The sequence below is a fragment of the Eurosta solidaginis genome, chromosome 1, assembly GCF_040869045.1.
Source record: "Eurosta solidaginis isolate ZX-2024a chromosome 1, ASM4086904v1, whole genome shotgun sequence".
Classification (NCBI taxonomy): domain Eukaryota; kingdom Metazoa; phylum Arthropoda; class Insecta; order Diptera; family Tephritidae; genus Eurosta; species Eurosta solidaginis.
In genome coordinates this window covers 306689968-306705047 of record NC_090319.1, presented here as the reverse complement: position 1 = coordinate 306705047, position 15080 = coordinate 306689968, and the positions used below count along the sequence as shown (strand labels likewise).

Below are 15080 nucleotides of genomic sequence, written 5' to 3'. Positions count from 1 at the left end.
AGTGACAAAATGGCGAATGAAGCAAGTAAATTGCTACTTTCTACACAACAAGAAAAACCAAATCATTACACGTAAATAAAGCATAATATTAATAAAATTTGTGATTTAATGTGAATTTAAATATAATGCGCAGATTTCTATAATAATTTTTTTATATTTAATGCGCTGTGATGTGTCTTGCAGGTACTTAAAAGAATTTCGCGTTGAACAGTGTCAATCTTTTCTGCAGCACAAATGCAATCAGCATCGACCATTTGTATGTTTTAATTGGCATTTCCAAAATCAAAGACGCCGTCGTCCAGTTCGCAAACGAGATGGTACCTTTAATTATAGTGCAGATAATTATTGTACTAAATATGACGAAACAACTGGAATATGTCCTGATGGTGACGAGTAAGTATGTTTTATGAGTTCTGCATATCTTCGTTTTTCGTATATCTTTCATTCCCAAATGGATAAACTGTGTAAAAAATAGTGCAACCAGTGATAAATTTTAAGTCTGAGCAGCATACGGTATAATATCCTTGCTTGTACCCCCACCTCTTTCCCGATGAAATTTAAAGAAATTGCGTTTCCATTAATTCCAACATCTTGTGGCTTGCTTGACATCTCCAAATTTGTTGTTGCTTTCGTCATTACCCGCTTTTGCTCTTTTGTTTGTATTCTTGGGATTTGTTTTATTTTGTATTTTGTTTTTCAGCTCTATTTTGTGTTTTGTGATGCGAATACGCGTTCATGTTTTTACTTCGTCTGTCTTTCGTTGTCTCTGTAACACCCACCCACGCCCATCATTATGCATATTCGCGCTGTCTTTCTTTTATTTAAATCATTCGCCGCTCTATGTTTACATGTTTTATTTTTTTATTTTTTCTACTCTGATGAGGTAAGTGAAGACGTGAATCTATTTGCCAAATGTAAATAACATTCCGGCAGCAAAAAATATCAATATAAAAAATTATGTTACAAATTTTTTAACCTTATGCTGGGAGCAATGGAGGATTGGAAACGTGTCTTTTTCAATCTCCCTCAAAGGATTGGCTCCCAGTCTCGTCCGTTTGTCATACTAGTTTGGTTAAGTCCATCACAGGCTTGCATAAACAAACGCGCGCCACAAGCTCTGATATTAATAGTGGTCTTGACTTGAGGTTGAGGACAATTTCTGGTGTCGAGAAAAAGTGTCACTTTAGTTGTTTGAGGGACCACTTGCGAAAAAAGCGTGTCCCGTCTTCAACGTTCGACGACATCTAGTGGAATTCCAGACGTTCCTTTCCTTATAATATTGCTGTACTTTATTTGATGCTGTCGGTAGATCAACCCAGTATGAGTGATGTTGTTGTTGTTGTTGTTGTAGCGATAAGGGGAGTGTTATCGATGTGATGGTCCTTTGCCGGATACAAATCCGGTACGCTCCGGTACCATAGCACCATTAAGGTGCTAGCCCGACCATCTCGGGAACGATTTATGTGGCCACATTAAACCTTCAGGCCATTCCCTGCCTCCCTACCCCCAAGTTCCATGAGGAGCTCGGGGTCGCCAGAGCCTCGTCTGTTAGTGAAACAGGATTCGCCGCGGATAGGTGAGGTTGACAATTGGGTTTGGAGAAGCTATATATTGCGCTGGCAACCTGAAGGGTTGCGCTACACAGCCCCTTGATTCTGGTATTTTAGTCGCCTCTTACGACAGGCATACCTACCGCGGGTATATTCTGATCCCATAACCCGCTGGGGTAGTATGAGTGATCAATGCCTTCTACATATCGAAGCTACATACCTTCACAACCAGAAGGAGTGACTTTCGTTTCCTACGTCGATAACTGCACAATAATGGCCACCGGCCCAGGCCCACACATGTTGTTGTTGTTGGTGTTGTTGTAGCGATAAGGTTACTACCCGAAGGTTTTGGGGAATGTTATCGATGTGATGGTCCTTTGCCGGATACAGATCCGGTAGCACAGCACCATTAAGGTGCTAGCCCGACCATCTCGGGAACGATTTATATGGCCACATTAAACCTTCAGGCCATCCCTCCAACCCCACCCGCAAGTTCCTTGAGATTGGGTCGCCAGAGCCTCGTCTGTTAGTGAAACAGAATTCGCCACGGATAGGTGAGGTTGATCCCCTTGAATCTGATATTTTAATCGCCTCTTACGACAGGCATAGCTATCGCGAGTATATTCCGACCCCCTAACCCGCTGGGGGACATTTTGGCTTCGTAATAATAAATAAATAAAATTAAATACGAATTCCTTTTGGCTTGGTTTTTTTTTTGTTTGGTTAAGTCCATCACAAAAGCTTGCATAAACAAACGCGCGCCACATGCTCTGATATTAAGAGTGTTCTAGACAATCGCCCGGTTACCTCAGAAATTGAGGTTGACGCAGACAATTTCTGATTTCGACGGCATCTAGTGGAATGCTCGTTAAGACCAGACGTTCATTTCCTTATAATATTGCCGGACTTTATTTGCTACTCTCTGCATTTCAACCCAGGTGTTGTTGTTGCAACTATAAGGACACTCCCCGAAGGCTTATATAGGACATATGCTATAAGTTTTTATAAACATCTTTATACATACCAACAACAATTATATTTGATATTTTTAATCCCAATTTCAGCTGCCCATTTCTTCATCGCACCGCCGGCGATACTGAACGTCGATATCATTTACGTTATTATAAAACTTGTATGTGTGTACATGATACAGATAGTCGTGGATATTGTGTTAAAAATGGACATCATTGTGCTTTTGCGCACGGAATTCAAGATCAACGTCCACCCGTATATGATATTAAAGAATTAGAGTCGTTGCAAAATTCCGAATTAGCGTTGGATGGTACCAGTGCACAAAACGCTTTAGATAAAGAACGTAATCTAATGAATGAAGATCCTAAATGGCAGGATACAAATTATGTTTTAACAAATTATAAAACAGAACCATGTAAACGTCCACCACGTCTTTGTCGACAGGGTTATGCTTGTCCGCAGTACCACAATAGCAAGGATAAGCGGCGAAGTCCCCGAAAGTTCAAATATAGGTAAGTACAATTTAGCTTACATTAAACAAATCCACAAGTCTTCATTGATATGATTATATTTCTTACTTGCAGATCCACACCTTGCCCAAATGTTAAACATGGTGAAGAGTGGGGTGAGCCCGGTAATTGTGAGGCTGGTGATAATTGTCAATATTGTCATACGCGTACAGAACAACAATTTCATCCAGAAATTTACAAGTCAACTAAATGTAATGATGTACAACAAGCGGGGTACTGCCCTCGTAGCGTTTTTTGTGCGTTCGCACATGTGGAACGTAAGTCACTACAATGTGTAATGATATTACACGGTGCACAAGCTTAATAAGGGAATGGAAGGGTCTTTATGCTCTCTCTGCAAGGCAGCATTAAGCAGTTATCTGATAGAATGTCCCTTTTGGTGACAACTCAGCAGAAACTGCTTGTTCTTAAAGGATTAGCCCCTTTTATCTAGTCCTTAATTGTGAATTGCTTCATGGTGTAATTCTTCATAACAAAAATATTTCAAAGCATTGATTTTTATCTTATTACACTTTATTTTTCATGCTCTCTACGTTCACACTGCCTATTCAATTCTAAAGTAGCTTGTCCTATTGATGAATTGCGCGATAATGCGCTATCAGCTAGTTTAGCTAATTCAAGTTTATTATCACGTTCCTCAGCACCAATTAACATTCCGAGCTCAACATTAAACAACTCGATAAACGGTGAGTGTAAGTATTTCGTGATAAAACTGTTAGCTCAAAGACCCAACACTAATAATTTATTTTGTTTTTGATAGATTTCAACTCTGCCGCTTTCTCAGTCAACATTCCAAACAATTCGCTCACATATAGCCCAACAAATCATAGTAATTTATTCAGCATGCCAGATGCATTTAATTATAGCGGCAGCAATACAAATAAATTGAGTAACTCACTTACAGCGGCGACACAAAACGATAATAATAGTTTATTCTTTCCGTCGCGAATTATATCGCCTGGATTTGCTGATGGTTTATCAATTAGTCCCTCTGTTAGGTGAGTGGGATATTCTATTGATTTTAAACTGCACAAATTTATATTTATTAATAATATTTATAGAATATCTGAATTAAACTCAATGCGTGATGATATCAACAGTAGTTCTGTTGGAAATATATTATTTGATAACACACTAAATGCCAGCAAAAATGCATTTTCATTACAATCACTACAAAATCAAAATAATTCAGATGTAAATCGTTTATCAACTGAACTTTTAACAAAAAATTCGCAAATTTTAAAGCTATCTACTCGAATTGATGAAACAGCTAGAAAGGTATGTATGCAAAAATTTTAATATTGAAATCTAATTTTTCTAAAAAAGAATTGCGAATTCTAATGCAAAATTAGATTTTCAAAAAAAAAAAAAAATACATAAAAATTTCGTTGGGTTTTTTGCGATCAGTTCAATAATTTTTATTTTTTATGATTTGTAGGCTAGTCTGATCTAATTATTGCTGGTGCAAATAAAACGATTAATTCAACTTACGCACGACGTTTCGCTGAATATTTCAGCATCCTCAGGGACAACACTATTTTCAAATTAAATAAACAAACAAAAAATATTTTATGTTGAAAAGCACATACATATAAATTAACACAGTAGTTTTAAAGTAAACACAAATTCTACACTTACAACAATATCGGACAATATTAACATTTACTTATCCGTACCACCTTGTGTGGTAGTCTTGTCATAACTAATTTGTTTTTATTTAGACAAAGCATGTATGCTGCGGCATTATTATCGCTATCTTCCTTCTTGTTCATGGTCCTTTCTCTGTTTTCTAAAATGTGCAAGCTTTCCAAGGTATATCTCGTCATTTCTCTTTTCTCCTTATCAATAATTGTCGTGTTGGTAAAATCTGCTGTGTGCTAATGTTGTTGTTGTTGTAGCGATAAGGTTGCTCCCCGAAGGCATTGGGGAGTGTTATCGATGTGATGGTCCTTTGCCGGATACAGATCCGGTACGCTCCGGTAACACAGCACCATTAAGGTGCTAGCCCTACCATTTTGTTGCTATCTCTGTATATACGAACATCGAGGAAAGGGATGCTCGCGTTCTCCTCCATTTCCATGGTGAACTGGAGTTTGTGGTGGTAATTGTTAAGAATCTCTAGAATTTTATTCACGTCATTACGTTTTGCTATTGCAAAAACATCGTCTACATATTTGGTCAAAATTTTATGTCAATATTGTGTTGTTGTTTAAGCTCCGATATTGTGTAGTCAAAAAGGTCGTCCATAATAATATCGGCGATTGTAGGTGAAAGTGGGTTTCCCATTGGCATTCCAAGTCTGGTTGTATATTTTGTTATTGCACATAAAGTAATTATTCTCTCTGAGACAAAAATCTAGAATTTGTTGGAACTTGGCATTATTAATCTCAGTTGTATTTTCTCCCATTTCCTCATTATAATTTTAGTTGCTAACATTGTAGGTATATTCGTAAACAAGGACACAACATCAAAGGAAACTAAAACATGGTCACACACATTAATATTATTCAATCGGTCTTTCAATATAAACGCATTTTTCACATTATATTCGTCTGAAATAAAAGGTTTAAGTATTTGTCCAACGAATTTTGACAGGTTATTACAGGGTACCATAATTGATGAAGCAATAGGGCGTAAAGTTATCTGTCGCTTATGGATTTTTGGTAGCCCATACAGCCTCGGCGCTGCTGCGACCGTGCAAGTTAATTGCTCTTTCTCTTTTTTATTTATTTGTTTTGTTTTGTAAAGTTGCTCTACTATTTTGTTGTTTTTTCTTTGTAGCGTACTAGTTGGATCTGTTCTAATAGATTTATATGTATTCTTATCCTCTAATAATTCGTTCATTTTATCTATGTACTGAGATTTGTACATTGTTACAGTCTTATTTCCCTTTTCCGCATCTGTTATAACAATGTTAGTGTGAGCTTTAAAGAACGCTTTCGTTTAATTAAACGCCGCAAGTATGAATTTTTCGGTCGAGTTGTGATTAATGTTGCGTTTGAAAAGTAGTATACTATTGCTCACCTTGTTTCGCGCTATATGTTTAACCTTTTCGTCTTCTATGCCCATGATTACTTGTTCCATTTCCGCTATAATACGTATTGGCGAGAAACTTGTGCTTGTTGTTGGTACAGCGCACTTTTTTCCGAGGGGAAAGTAGCCCGAGTAGTAGTAAAAATCTTATTTTAGGTGCATTACTCAAATGTTTATTTAATTTATTGTTTAAAAATTTTTTTTAGCTTAATTTGGTAGAGCTGCAACGTGATAAAGCTAAGCAAGAAGCAATGGAATGGAAAGAGCGTTATGATTTAGCTCAAACTCAACTTCACTTATCCACCGATCTACGTAATTTATCAATTCAAAAGTTGAAACAACTGCAGGTAACATATAACGTACAAAAATACATACATATAACAAAATGCAAAATAAGATAAGATTTGTTTTCATATCAAATAAAATAATTAAAAAAAAATTTTTAAGTTAAACGGTATTATTGAAAACAATGAAGTAATAATAATACTAAAAGCTAGAAAATAATTAGGTACGTCCTAGGTACTAGTCATCACACTCCTCATCAATCTAGGGCGTTGATGAGACAGTTAAATAAAAGCGTTGGGCGCGCAAAATTCATTACTTTTAGAAGTGAGTGATACTTCTTTATTTTTATACTCAGCGTGCTTTGCACTCAGAGTATATTAACTTTGCTTGGATAACGGTTGGTTGTACAGGTATAATGGAATCTAGGATATAGACTTCTATATATCAAAATCATCAGTATCGAAAAAAAAAAAATTGATCGAGCCATGTCCATCCGTCCGTCCGTCCGTTAACACGATAACTTGAGTAAATATTGAGATATCTTCACCAAAATTGGTACACGAGCTTATCTGGACCCAGAATAGATTGGTATTGAAAATGAGCGAAATCTGATGATAACCACGCCCACTTTTTATATATATGTGACCCGGTCTATGAAAAGGTGGCTTATGACTCAAAAAAAACAGCTGTTTCTCGCAAAAAGAAAACAGCTGTTAGCAGATGTTTCTCGCAATTTCTTTTTTGATTATTAAGTAAATAATACACCTAGAATGTTGAAATTTGACGTGTGGACTGAGATTGAGACTCTTGATAAAAATTTGAAAACTTATTTGTGTTGTTTAAAAAGTTAAAATTTGAAAACATTTTTTTAAATGGGCGTGGCATCGCCCACTTGTGATAAAATCAATTTTACAAATATTATTAATCATAAATCAAAAATCGTTAAACCTATCGTAACAAAATTCGGCAGAGAGGATGGCTTAACTTTAAGGAATGCTTTGAAGAAAAATGAACGAAATCGGTTAAGGACCACGCCTACTTTTATATAAAAGATTTTGAAGAAGGGTCGTGGACGAATAAAATAAGCTATATCCTTGCAAAAAAGAGCTTTATATCAACGGTATTTCATTTCTCAAGTAGATTTATAACAATAAATAGGAAAAACTTAAAAATTTTAAAAATTGGCGTGGCACCGCCCCTTTTATAACTAAGCAATTTTCTATGTTTCGGGAGCCATAACTCGAAGGAAAATTAACGGATCGTAATAAAATTGGGTATACAAATTTTCCCTATAGCATAAAATATTTATGAAAAAATGGGTGAGATCGGTTAAAGACCACGCCCCCTTTTATATAAAAGCTTTTTAAAAGGGACGTAGACGAAAATAATAGGCTACATCTTAGCGAAAAAGAGCTTTATATCAATAGAATTTTACTCACTAAATTGAATTAAAACATTAAATTGGAAAACAATAAAATTTTTCAAAATGGGTGTGCCACCGCCTCTTTTATGACTAAGCAATATTCTATATTTCGGGAGCCATAAATCGAAGAAAAATTAACATATTGTAATGAATTGTGTACACAAACAGCCTAATTCTAAACGAAAATTCCGTGCGAGTTTTTTCCCTTCTCCCATTCCTCGTATTCTAAATAAAAATTCCTTGTGATTTTTTTCACTTCTCCCTTTCCTCCTATTCTGAACAATGTTCGAAAAAGCGGATACCGGTTATGGGAGAAAAGTAGGTATTATGAATGTGAGGGAGAGGGAGATTTCTCTACAATTTCATAGGAGTTTTTTCACTAGTTAAATTAAAGGGAATGCATCAAAATAGTTAAAGGAAATTGGTTCTTTTAAGAAAGAACACTTATTTGTACAAACTTGTGCTAAAATATGTATTTACATTCTACCCCAATATTCTCACTGTTAATACAACAACAACAACAACCACAATATTTATTTTAAGTCGAAAAGTATATCATAAGCAACGGTAGAGCTTTTGGTATACATATTTGATGCAGCCATCCAGAAATTGTGCAAGGATTTTTTAATAAGGCTTAAATAGATTTTGGCATATGAAGAAGTAGGAATTCAACTCAACTTGGCCGCCAGAAAAGTGCTTTGCTGAACGAAAGCCGGCAACTCCGGCAGATTTGTGTTATGCGGCCGTCTTCTTCTTATGTTCCGCTGTTGATGTTGCTGTGGCACCAATTCATTATTAATTTCAGTGAATACCACATGAAATGCAATTAATACTGTGCATTGTTTATATTTTATTTCTTAATTTCCAACAAATTTGCAACAATAATTAAACTTTTCAATCTTTTAAACAAAATAAGAAATGTGCAACGAAATTTCAATTGACAAAACAGCTGACTTCGAAAATTCGAAATTCCTGTTCCCCAATTATTGTTCTCCCTAGGAGAACAGAATTGGAGGAATTTTTCCGCGGGAATAAAAAAATCCGCGAGAACAAAATTCCGCGAGAATATTTAGAATTGGTCTGAAATTTTCCTTACAGCAGAAAATATTTCTAGTAAAAAAGAACGGGATCGGTTAAAGACCACGCCCACTTTTACATAAAACAAGTTTAAAAGGGTCATAGACTAGACTAGAATAATAAGCTATAACTTAGCAAAAAATATTTTTGAATCAATGATATTTCACTTATTAAGTTTTATTGTAAGAGGAAATGGGGAGACATTTTTGTTTTTTAAACGGGCGGTGCCACGTGTTATGTAGAAAAGTAATTTATCTGAAATGAAATGTACAATTGAAGCTCACGCTGAGTATATAATGTTCGGTTACACCCGAACTTAGCCTTCCTTACTTGTTTCTTATATTCTACGCAACAGTTTATGTTATGAGCTCTAATCGTTTTCAATTTTATTATCCATAATTTTCGGCTTTTTTATTTACAATGTATATCATCAATTTTGTATATCGTAAATGAAATGAAAAATCATTGATTTGTTCTAATCAAAATTTCTTGCATTTGTAGTCAAAATTGCGTACAGATTTAGAAGACGTCGAAAAGGTGTTGTACCTGGAAAATGCTAAAAAATGTATGAAATGTGAAGAGAATAATCGCACTGTTACACTAGATCCGTGTAATCATTTTATACTTTGTGATTCATGCGCATGTTCTGTGACGGAATGTCCATACTGTCAAGTGTCTGTGGTAACGACGCACACTTAAATCAGTTTAGATTATTAACGCAAATAAAAAATTAGAACGCATACAGCGCATTATTGAGTATATTAAAAAGAAAACAAAGAAAAATTTTAGTAATATTTATTGCAATCAAATTATTTATTTAAAGTGTAAAGGAATAAAAGGTTCTCAAATGACAAAGTATTGTATGAAGAGATATGCATAAACAAAAACTATTAAACTATTGAAAATTAACTATAGGTAATGAATAGATTGTGTTATTCGCACAACAAGCGAATAAGTTTAGATGTTAATAAAAAATGAAAATCAATGAAATTGTATTAAAATATAACAATATTATAAAAAAGAAGTTCTAAGCGAATTTTCTAACTAAACTTCCAAACAAACAACTTAAAAAAAAGAAAAAAGCAATTAAACAATAAGCAATCAACATATGTTTCTTTTTCATAATTTTCTATTAGAATTTAAGCACTTAACAAACGCTTTTTATGTAAGTACGTATTTATCACATATATTTACTTTTTGTAACACTTTTATCATGGCTCAATTATATGGTTGGCTCATATCATCAGCTGATTTTATTTTTTTCATTTCAACGTCAAAAGGAGATGGCAAACGTAAAATGTAACCAACACATTGACAATTATTTACTGCCGTGGTGGTAAATTTTTTTATGAAAAAATAGTTTCACATCACTTTAAGTAATTTTTTTAGTAAATGTATTCAATTTAGCGCATTATTTTTCCACAACACACAAGAATTGCGAAGCTTTATGTTTTCTCTCCATTGCGTTCGCCCAATACCAACACACAGATTTTGAGAGTCTAAATAAAGGTATGTTGTTGCTGTAGAGATGAGCCAACCATGAACCAAGTTGAACCATGACTTTTTCAGTTTTTTTAATTTCGAAATGCATTTTTGTTTAATCATATGCTTAAGTAAGTCATCAAGTGTGTTTTGCGTTCCATTTTGCTTAAAAATAAAAAAATCGAATTTTATGTTAGAAAAAGTCAAATTTAAAAATAGTTTTATTTAATTGATATTTATGCGATATAGATTTGGTATACCTATTCATATTGTATGTATTAATATCAGACCTGTTAAATAATGATTACTAATGGTAATGATTAGCCGTTCCATTGATTATTTTATTTAAACGCCATGTAATGATTACTAGCCATTATTTGCTATTTTTAATTAATACTTTTCAATTAACTAAAAAACTAATCAAAAAAATCATGATTTTTTACGATTATTGAAAAAATTTAAAAAAAAATTTCAAAAATAATCAAAAGTAATCAAAAAAGGCCTTTTTGATTACTTTTGCTTTTTTCGATTATTTTTAATTTTTTTTGTTTTTGATTTTCATTTTATTTATTTGTTTTTTTTTTTTTTTTTGATTACTTTTGATTATTTTTCCGCTTTGTTGAAAGAAAAATTCTCGTTTGTTACATGCACGGAATAATTTCTACATACAAGAACATTTTAGGATGCAATATTAAATCGTAACCGCTTATCGAGGCAAATGTATACATGCAACATATAGTGCGAAAATAAAGCGAACAATATGATAAACTTTGATTACAAAACAATCAGTGCATAGCCATAACGTAATCCAAAATAGTGGATATATTAATTTTGTATACAAACCAAAATTGGCTTGACTTAAGGATGAACCATAGAGGATCGTTATTATTTTTTATAATGAGTGTAGCAAATTATGCACGTGTATATACTTACCGGAGAATATGTTAAGATCGACGCTCATATATCATTCGCCCTATATGTTGCGCGTATATATTTGCCTCGATAAGCGGTTACGATTTAATATTGCATCCTAAAATGTTCTTGTATGTAGAAATTATTCCGTGCATGTAACAAACGAGAATTTTTTTTTCAACAAAGCAGAAAAATAATTAAAAGTAATCAAAAGAAATCAAAAATAAAATAATCAAAAAAATCAAAAATAATCGAAAAAATCAAAAATAATCAAAAGTAATCAAAAACGCCTTTTTTGATTACTTTTGATTATTTTTAAATTTTTTTTGATTTTTTCTAATGGTAATCAATTAGTAATTGCTTTTTACGGAAAACAATTGAAATAATCATTGGCCATTAAAATAGGCATCTAATTAATTGATTACTAATGCTAATTCAAATTTAACAGGTCTCAATAATAACACAAGAATATTAGAATGCTAAGTTGAAGGCTTGCTCAGAAAGAGTGCTACAAAAGTCAGAAATATCCATGTTGCAGGATAGCAATGTTTGTAGCATTGACATTTTAAAAATTTAATTACACCAAATTAATATAATACAAAAAAAAAAAACGTCTTTTATTTTATTAAGTCGATTATAATAACACAAGTATTCCTTATTTACATGTATAGTATTACAATGTAGACTTGACGTTACTAATGCATCCTTTCTAACTATCTCAAATAATTTATACTGTATTTTATGTAATTTTTGTTCACTGCAGATTAGAGATATTAGTTTTAATGTTACATCGTAGTGATTTCGTTATAATTATGGCTAATATAAATTTTTTTTTTCAAATGCAATAACACAGACAGACACTTTTTTCAATACACCGAAATTGGCTTAAGGGTCTTTAAACAATTGTCAAAGAATGGTGTAATTTTATATCTTGAATATCATCACTTATTTCTCGACACAAAAATTATTTAAAGATTATGCCAACAAACATTTTTCAATGCTTTTTTTTTAGAAAAAGATGACAAGTTTCAAATGCGATAAAGATCGCGCTTAAAATTGGCTCAACGAACTCTATTGGCATATTACGGCCAAACCTTAATTGAAACGATCTTAAATTAGCGTTATAATAAATTCGTTTAAAATTAGATTTGAAAATGTAATAATATGTTCAAAAAAGTTTTTGTAACTGTTTAAACACTAGCAATTAGAAAATAAAATTTACATACAAATATTTTAAACAATATTTCATTTCAAAAATAACTTATTGTACAAATTTGCTAATTTTGGCAATATGCAGCATTCATAAATTCTTTTAGATTACACAAGAAATTAGCAATGAAAATGATAATTAATGCAAAATATGAAGATTATGTAAGTCTAGTAATAAATGAGTGATTGACAATGTGATGATTTGTTTACATATATAATATATGTGACAATTAAGTAACAAATTAAAAAAATAAAAAGTGGTAGATATGAAATTAAAATACATTATAATAAGCGAAACAGTAATATAAAATGAAGCATGAAAACAGTCAAGGACTGAAGTTCACATACTTTTCTGACGTTTCTGCAAGAAACACTGATTTTGCTTGCGCTAAATAAGTTTAGTATTTTTGTGAGGCTTTGTACGATTTTCCAGAAAATTTCAATAAGCGGAAGTGCGTATACATATTTATAGCATAATGTGCAATTATATGGGCGCATCATCCTAGAATTGAATCAGCTAAGCCTTATCTCAACATAAATGTAATACCTTATCAGCTGATATAACGCGCTTTTGAAAATAAGCTGAAATATGCATTCTTTTAAAGATTTTTGACATCACCCCAGCAGCTTTCAAATCGCGCTAACTCAATTAACTTTTGGGTGACACCAGTAACGCAGTACCTCAAGATTTGTTCCAATAATTTGTTTCATCTTAGAGAGCCCATACTTGCTGTAGAAATAAAAACTCTCAAACAAAGAAACACAACTGCCACATCTTCAATAAGTGGGCGGAAGAGTAAAAAGCACAAATTTTAATATATTTTAATATGGTATGCACCTTCACAATATTATCTAAAATTAAAATACAAACGCCATCATAAAGTGAGTTTTCTAGTTCCATATCATGCTCAATTCTCATGGGAATGATCCGGATCATTGGAAGACTTGAGAAGCAGAGGACGTGATTTCACCACACTCGTCTTGAGTATGACGTGCAACATGCACTAACACGATTAATGCCGGGTTTTCCAATACCGAGTTTAAACTCCCGTTAAAGTAGACTAGAGTTTAACTCGGCCACTTCGGCCGCTTAAGCTGAGATGAGCAGTAAAGTTCTATGTTATCGAACAAAGTGGCAAGTTTAAACTCTAGACAAGTTTAACTAGAGTTTAAGGGCCAGTTAAACTTCCTTAAGCCTAACGCCATAGTCGTAACCATATTTTTACTTGGCCATATCAAATTTCATAAAAATGAAGAAAACGCAAAAAATTACAAACATATACCACAAAAAATAAGTATCTTAGTCAAAACGTATCCAAAACAATAAATAAAATCTACAAAAAGGTAATAAATTCTCCAACTCAAATATTTTTAGGTTATGGTATGGCACCATTAATCGATTACATTGATTTCCACAAGGTTGGTTCGATCAGCTGTTTTATCTGGTTATGGATAAGTCACCATTAATTGGCCCTTTAAACTCGCACTGAAAAACATAACATTTGATTTTTGATTTCTCATTTTTTGACTGAAATTTGTGGTGAAACTCAAGACAAGTGTGGTGATACTCGAGACGTGTGTGGTGAAATTCAAGACGAGTGTGGTGATACTCCAGACGAGTTTGGATATACTCGAGACGTGTGGAACCTGAATATTCTCGCACCCAAGGCCAAGCAGCGGCATCTAATTTTGAAAAAGTAGGTATATTAAAGACACCGCTGCCAAACTAAAGACAAAAAATTTACAAATTACCTGGCTCACAAATTGGATTTATCTGGCTCTAATCGTTGTTGTATTACATACAAAATTATTTATCTGGCTCAGGATCTTTGCGACGGGATGATGGCTAAAGTTGTGTACACCAAATATTGTAGTGCTTTCGGTTGAATAAACCGACGGTTGGACGGACGTGTCACTGGGCAAATGGATTGCCGGACGGAGGTACAAACGGCTATGATTAAATCAAGTTTTGTTTCTGTGATGAGCAGTTAAACAGAAGCTTATTGCTATCTTCATTATTTTAAGGTGTTCAATAGACTGAGTTGGTCCCCATACGAAAAAAACAAGTTGCGAAAGCCCGACTCTAAATTTGAAGCTTATGGTGAGAGGTTTTTTTTAAAGGTCATTAGAGTTCGTGAACCCACAACAGAGCTAGTTTACCAGAAATAAATAGTTCCGGGCTTTTTGTGCAGAGCTTCGCCCGCTAATTATTGGTTACAACTCATAAGGTTTTATAATCAGCTTGTTATCGATAACGAATTATTAGTTTCTTATCGGCTTGTCATAGAAGGGTAACACATTTGTCATCGTTTTTATTTGAAGTTTTATAGGTATCTGTATCATAACAAGCCGATGAGTCGTTAAAAATCCATAATATGCTGATAACGCTCCTATAAGAAATCGATAACCTTGCGATAATGAATCGTTACTTTTTTGATAAGGGAATCGATAACTTTTTCATAACACGCCGATAACAAGTTGGCAACACTCATAACAAATCTATAAGTTTCCTAAAACAAATTAATATCCTTTTTATAATCTAGGTATCGACAACTTTTCGATAACTCTCCGATATCAAATTGGTAAAAATCCGATAATCAGCCCAAT

General features: G+C 33.4%; 1 protein-coding gene across 2 annotated transcripts; it reads left to right on the top strand.

The window, feature by feature from the left end:
• unk (RING finger protein unk) lies at window positions 1–10568 on the top strand. Of its 2 annotated transcripts, none has more exons than XM_067761426.1 (9): window positions 1–71; window positions 184–393; window positions 2615–3034; window positions 3107–3309; window positions 3613–3738; window positions 3813–4050; window positions 4114–4330; window positions 6292–6432; window positions 9372–10568. In XM_067761426.1, the coding sequence occupies exons 1-9, from the start codon at window positions 10–12 to the stop codon at window positions 9567–9569; spliced, it is 1815 nt and encodes a 604-aa protein (XP_067617527.1). In that variant the 5' UTR covers window positions 1–9; the 3' UTR covers window positions 9570–10568. The 2 variants fall into 2 exon arrangements, with proteins under 2 accessions (XP_067617527.1, XP_067617526.1); XM_067761425.1 differs by having other exon boundaries at window positions 3613–3744.
• Window positions 10569–15080: the final 4512 nt, after the last annotated feature.

What these genes read in the sequence shown, in the direction of transcription:
- unk (XM_067761425.1), top strand. Translation starts at nt 10, where the DNA reads ATGGCGAATGAAGCAAGTAAATTGCTACTTTCTACACAACAAGAAAAA. An exon ending in CCCCGAAAGTTCAAATATAG is followed by an intron (nt 3,035 to 3,106) that starts GTAAGTACAATT and finishes TCTTACTTGCAG; the next exon opens with ATCCACACCTTGCCCAAATG. An exon ending in TGCGTTCGCACATGTGGAAC is followed by an intron (nt 3,310 to 3,612) that starts GTAAGTCACTAC and finishes TCAATTCTAAAG; the next exon opens with TAGCTTGTCCTATTGATGAA.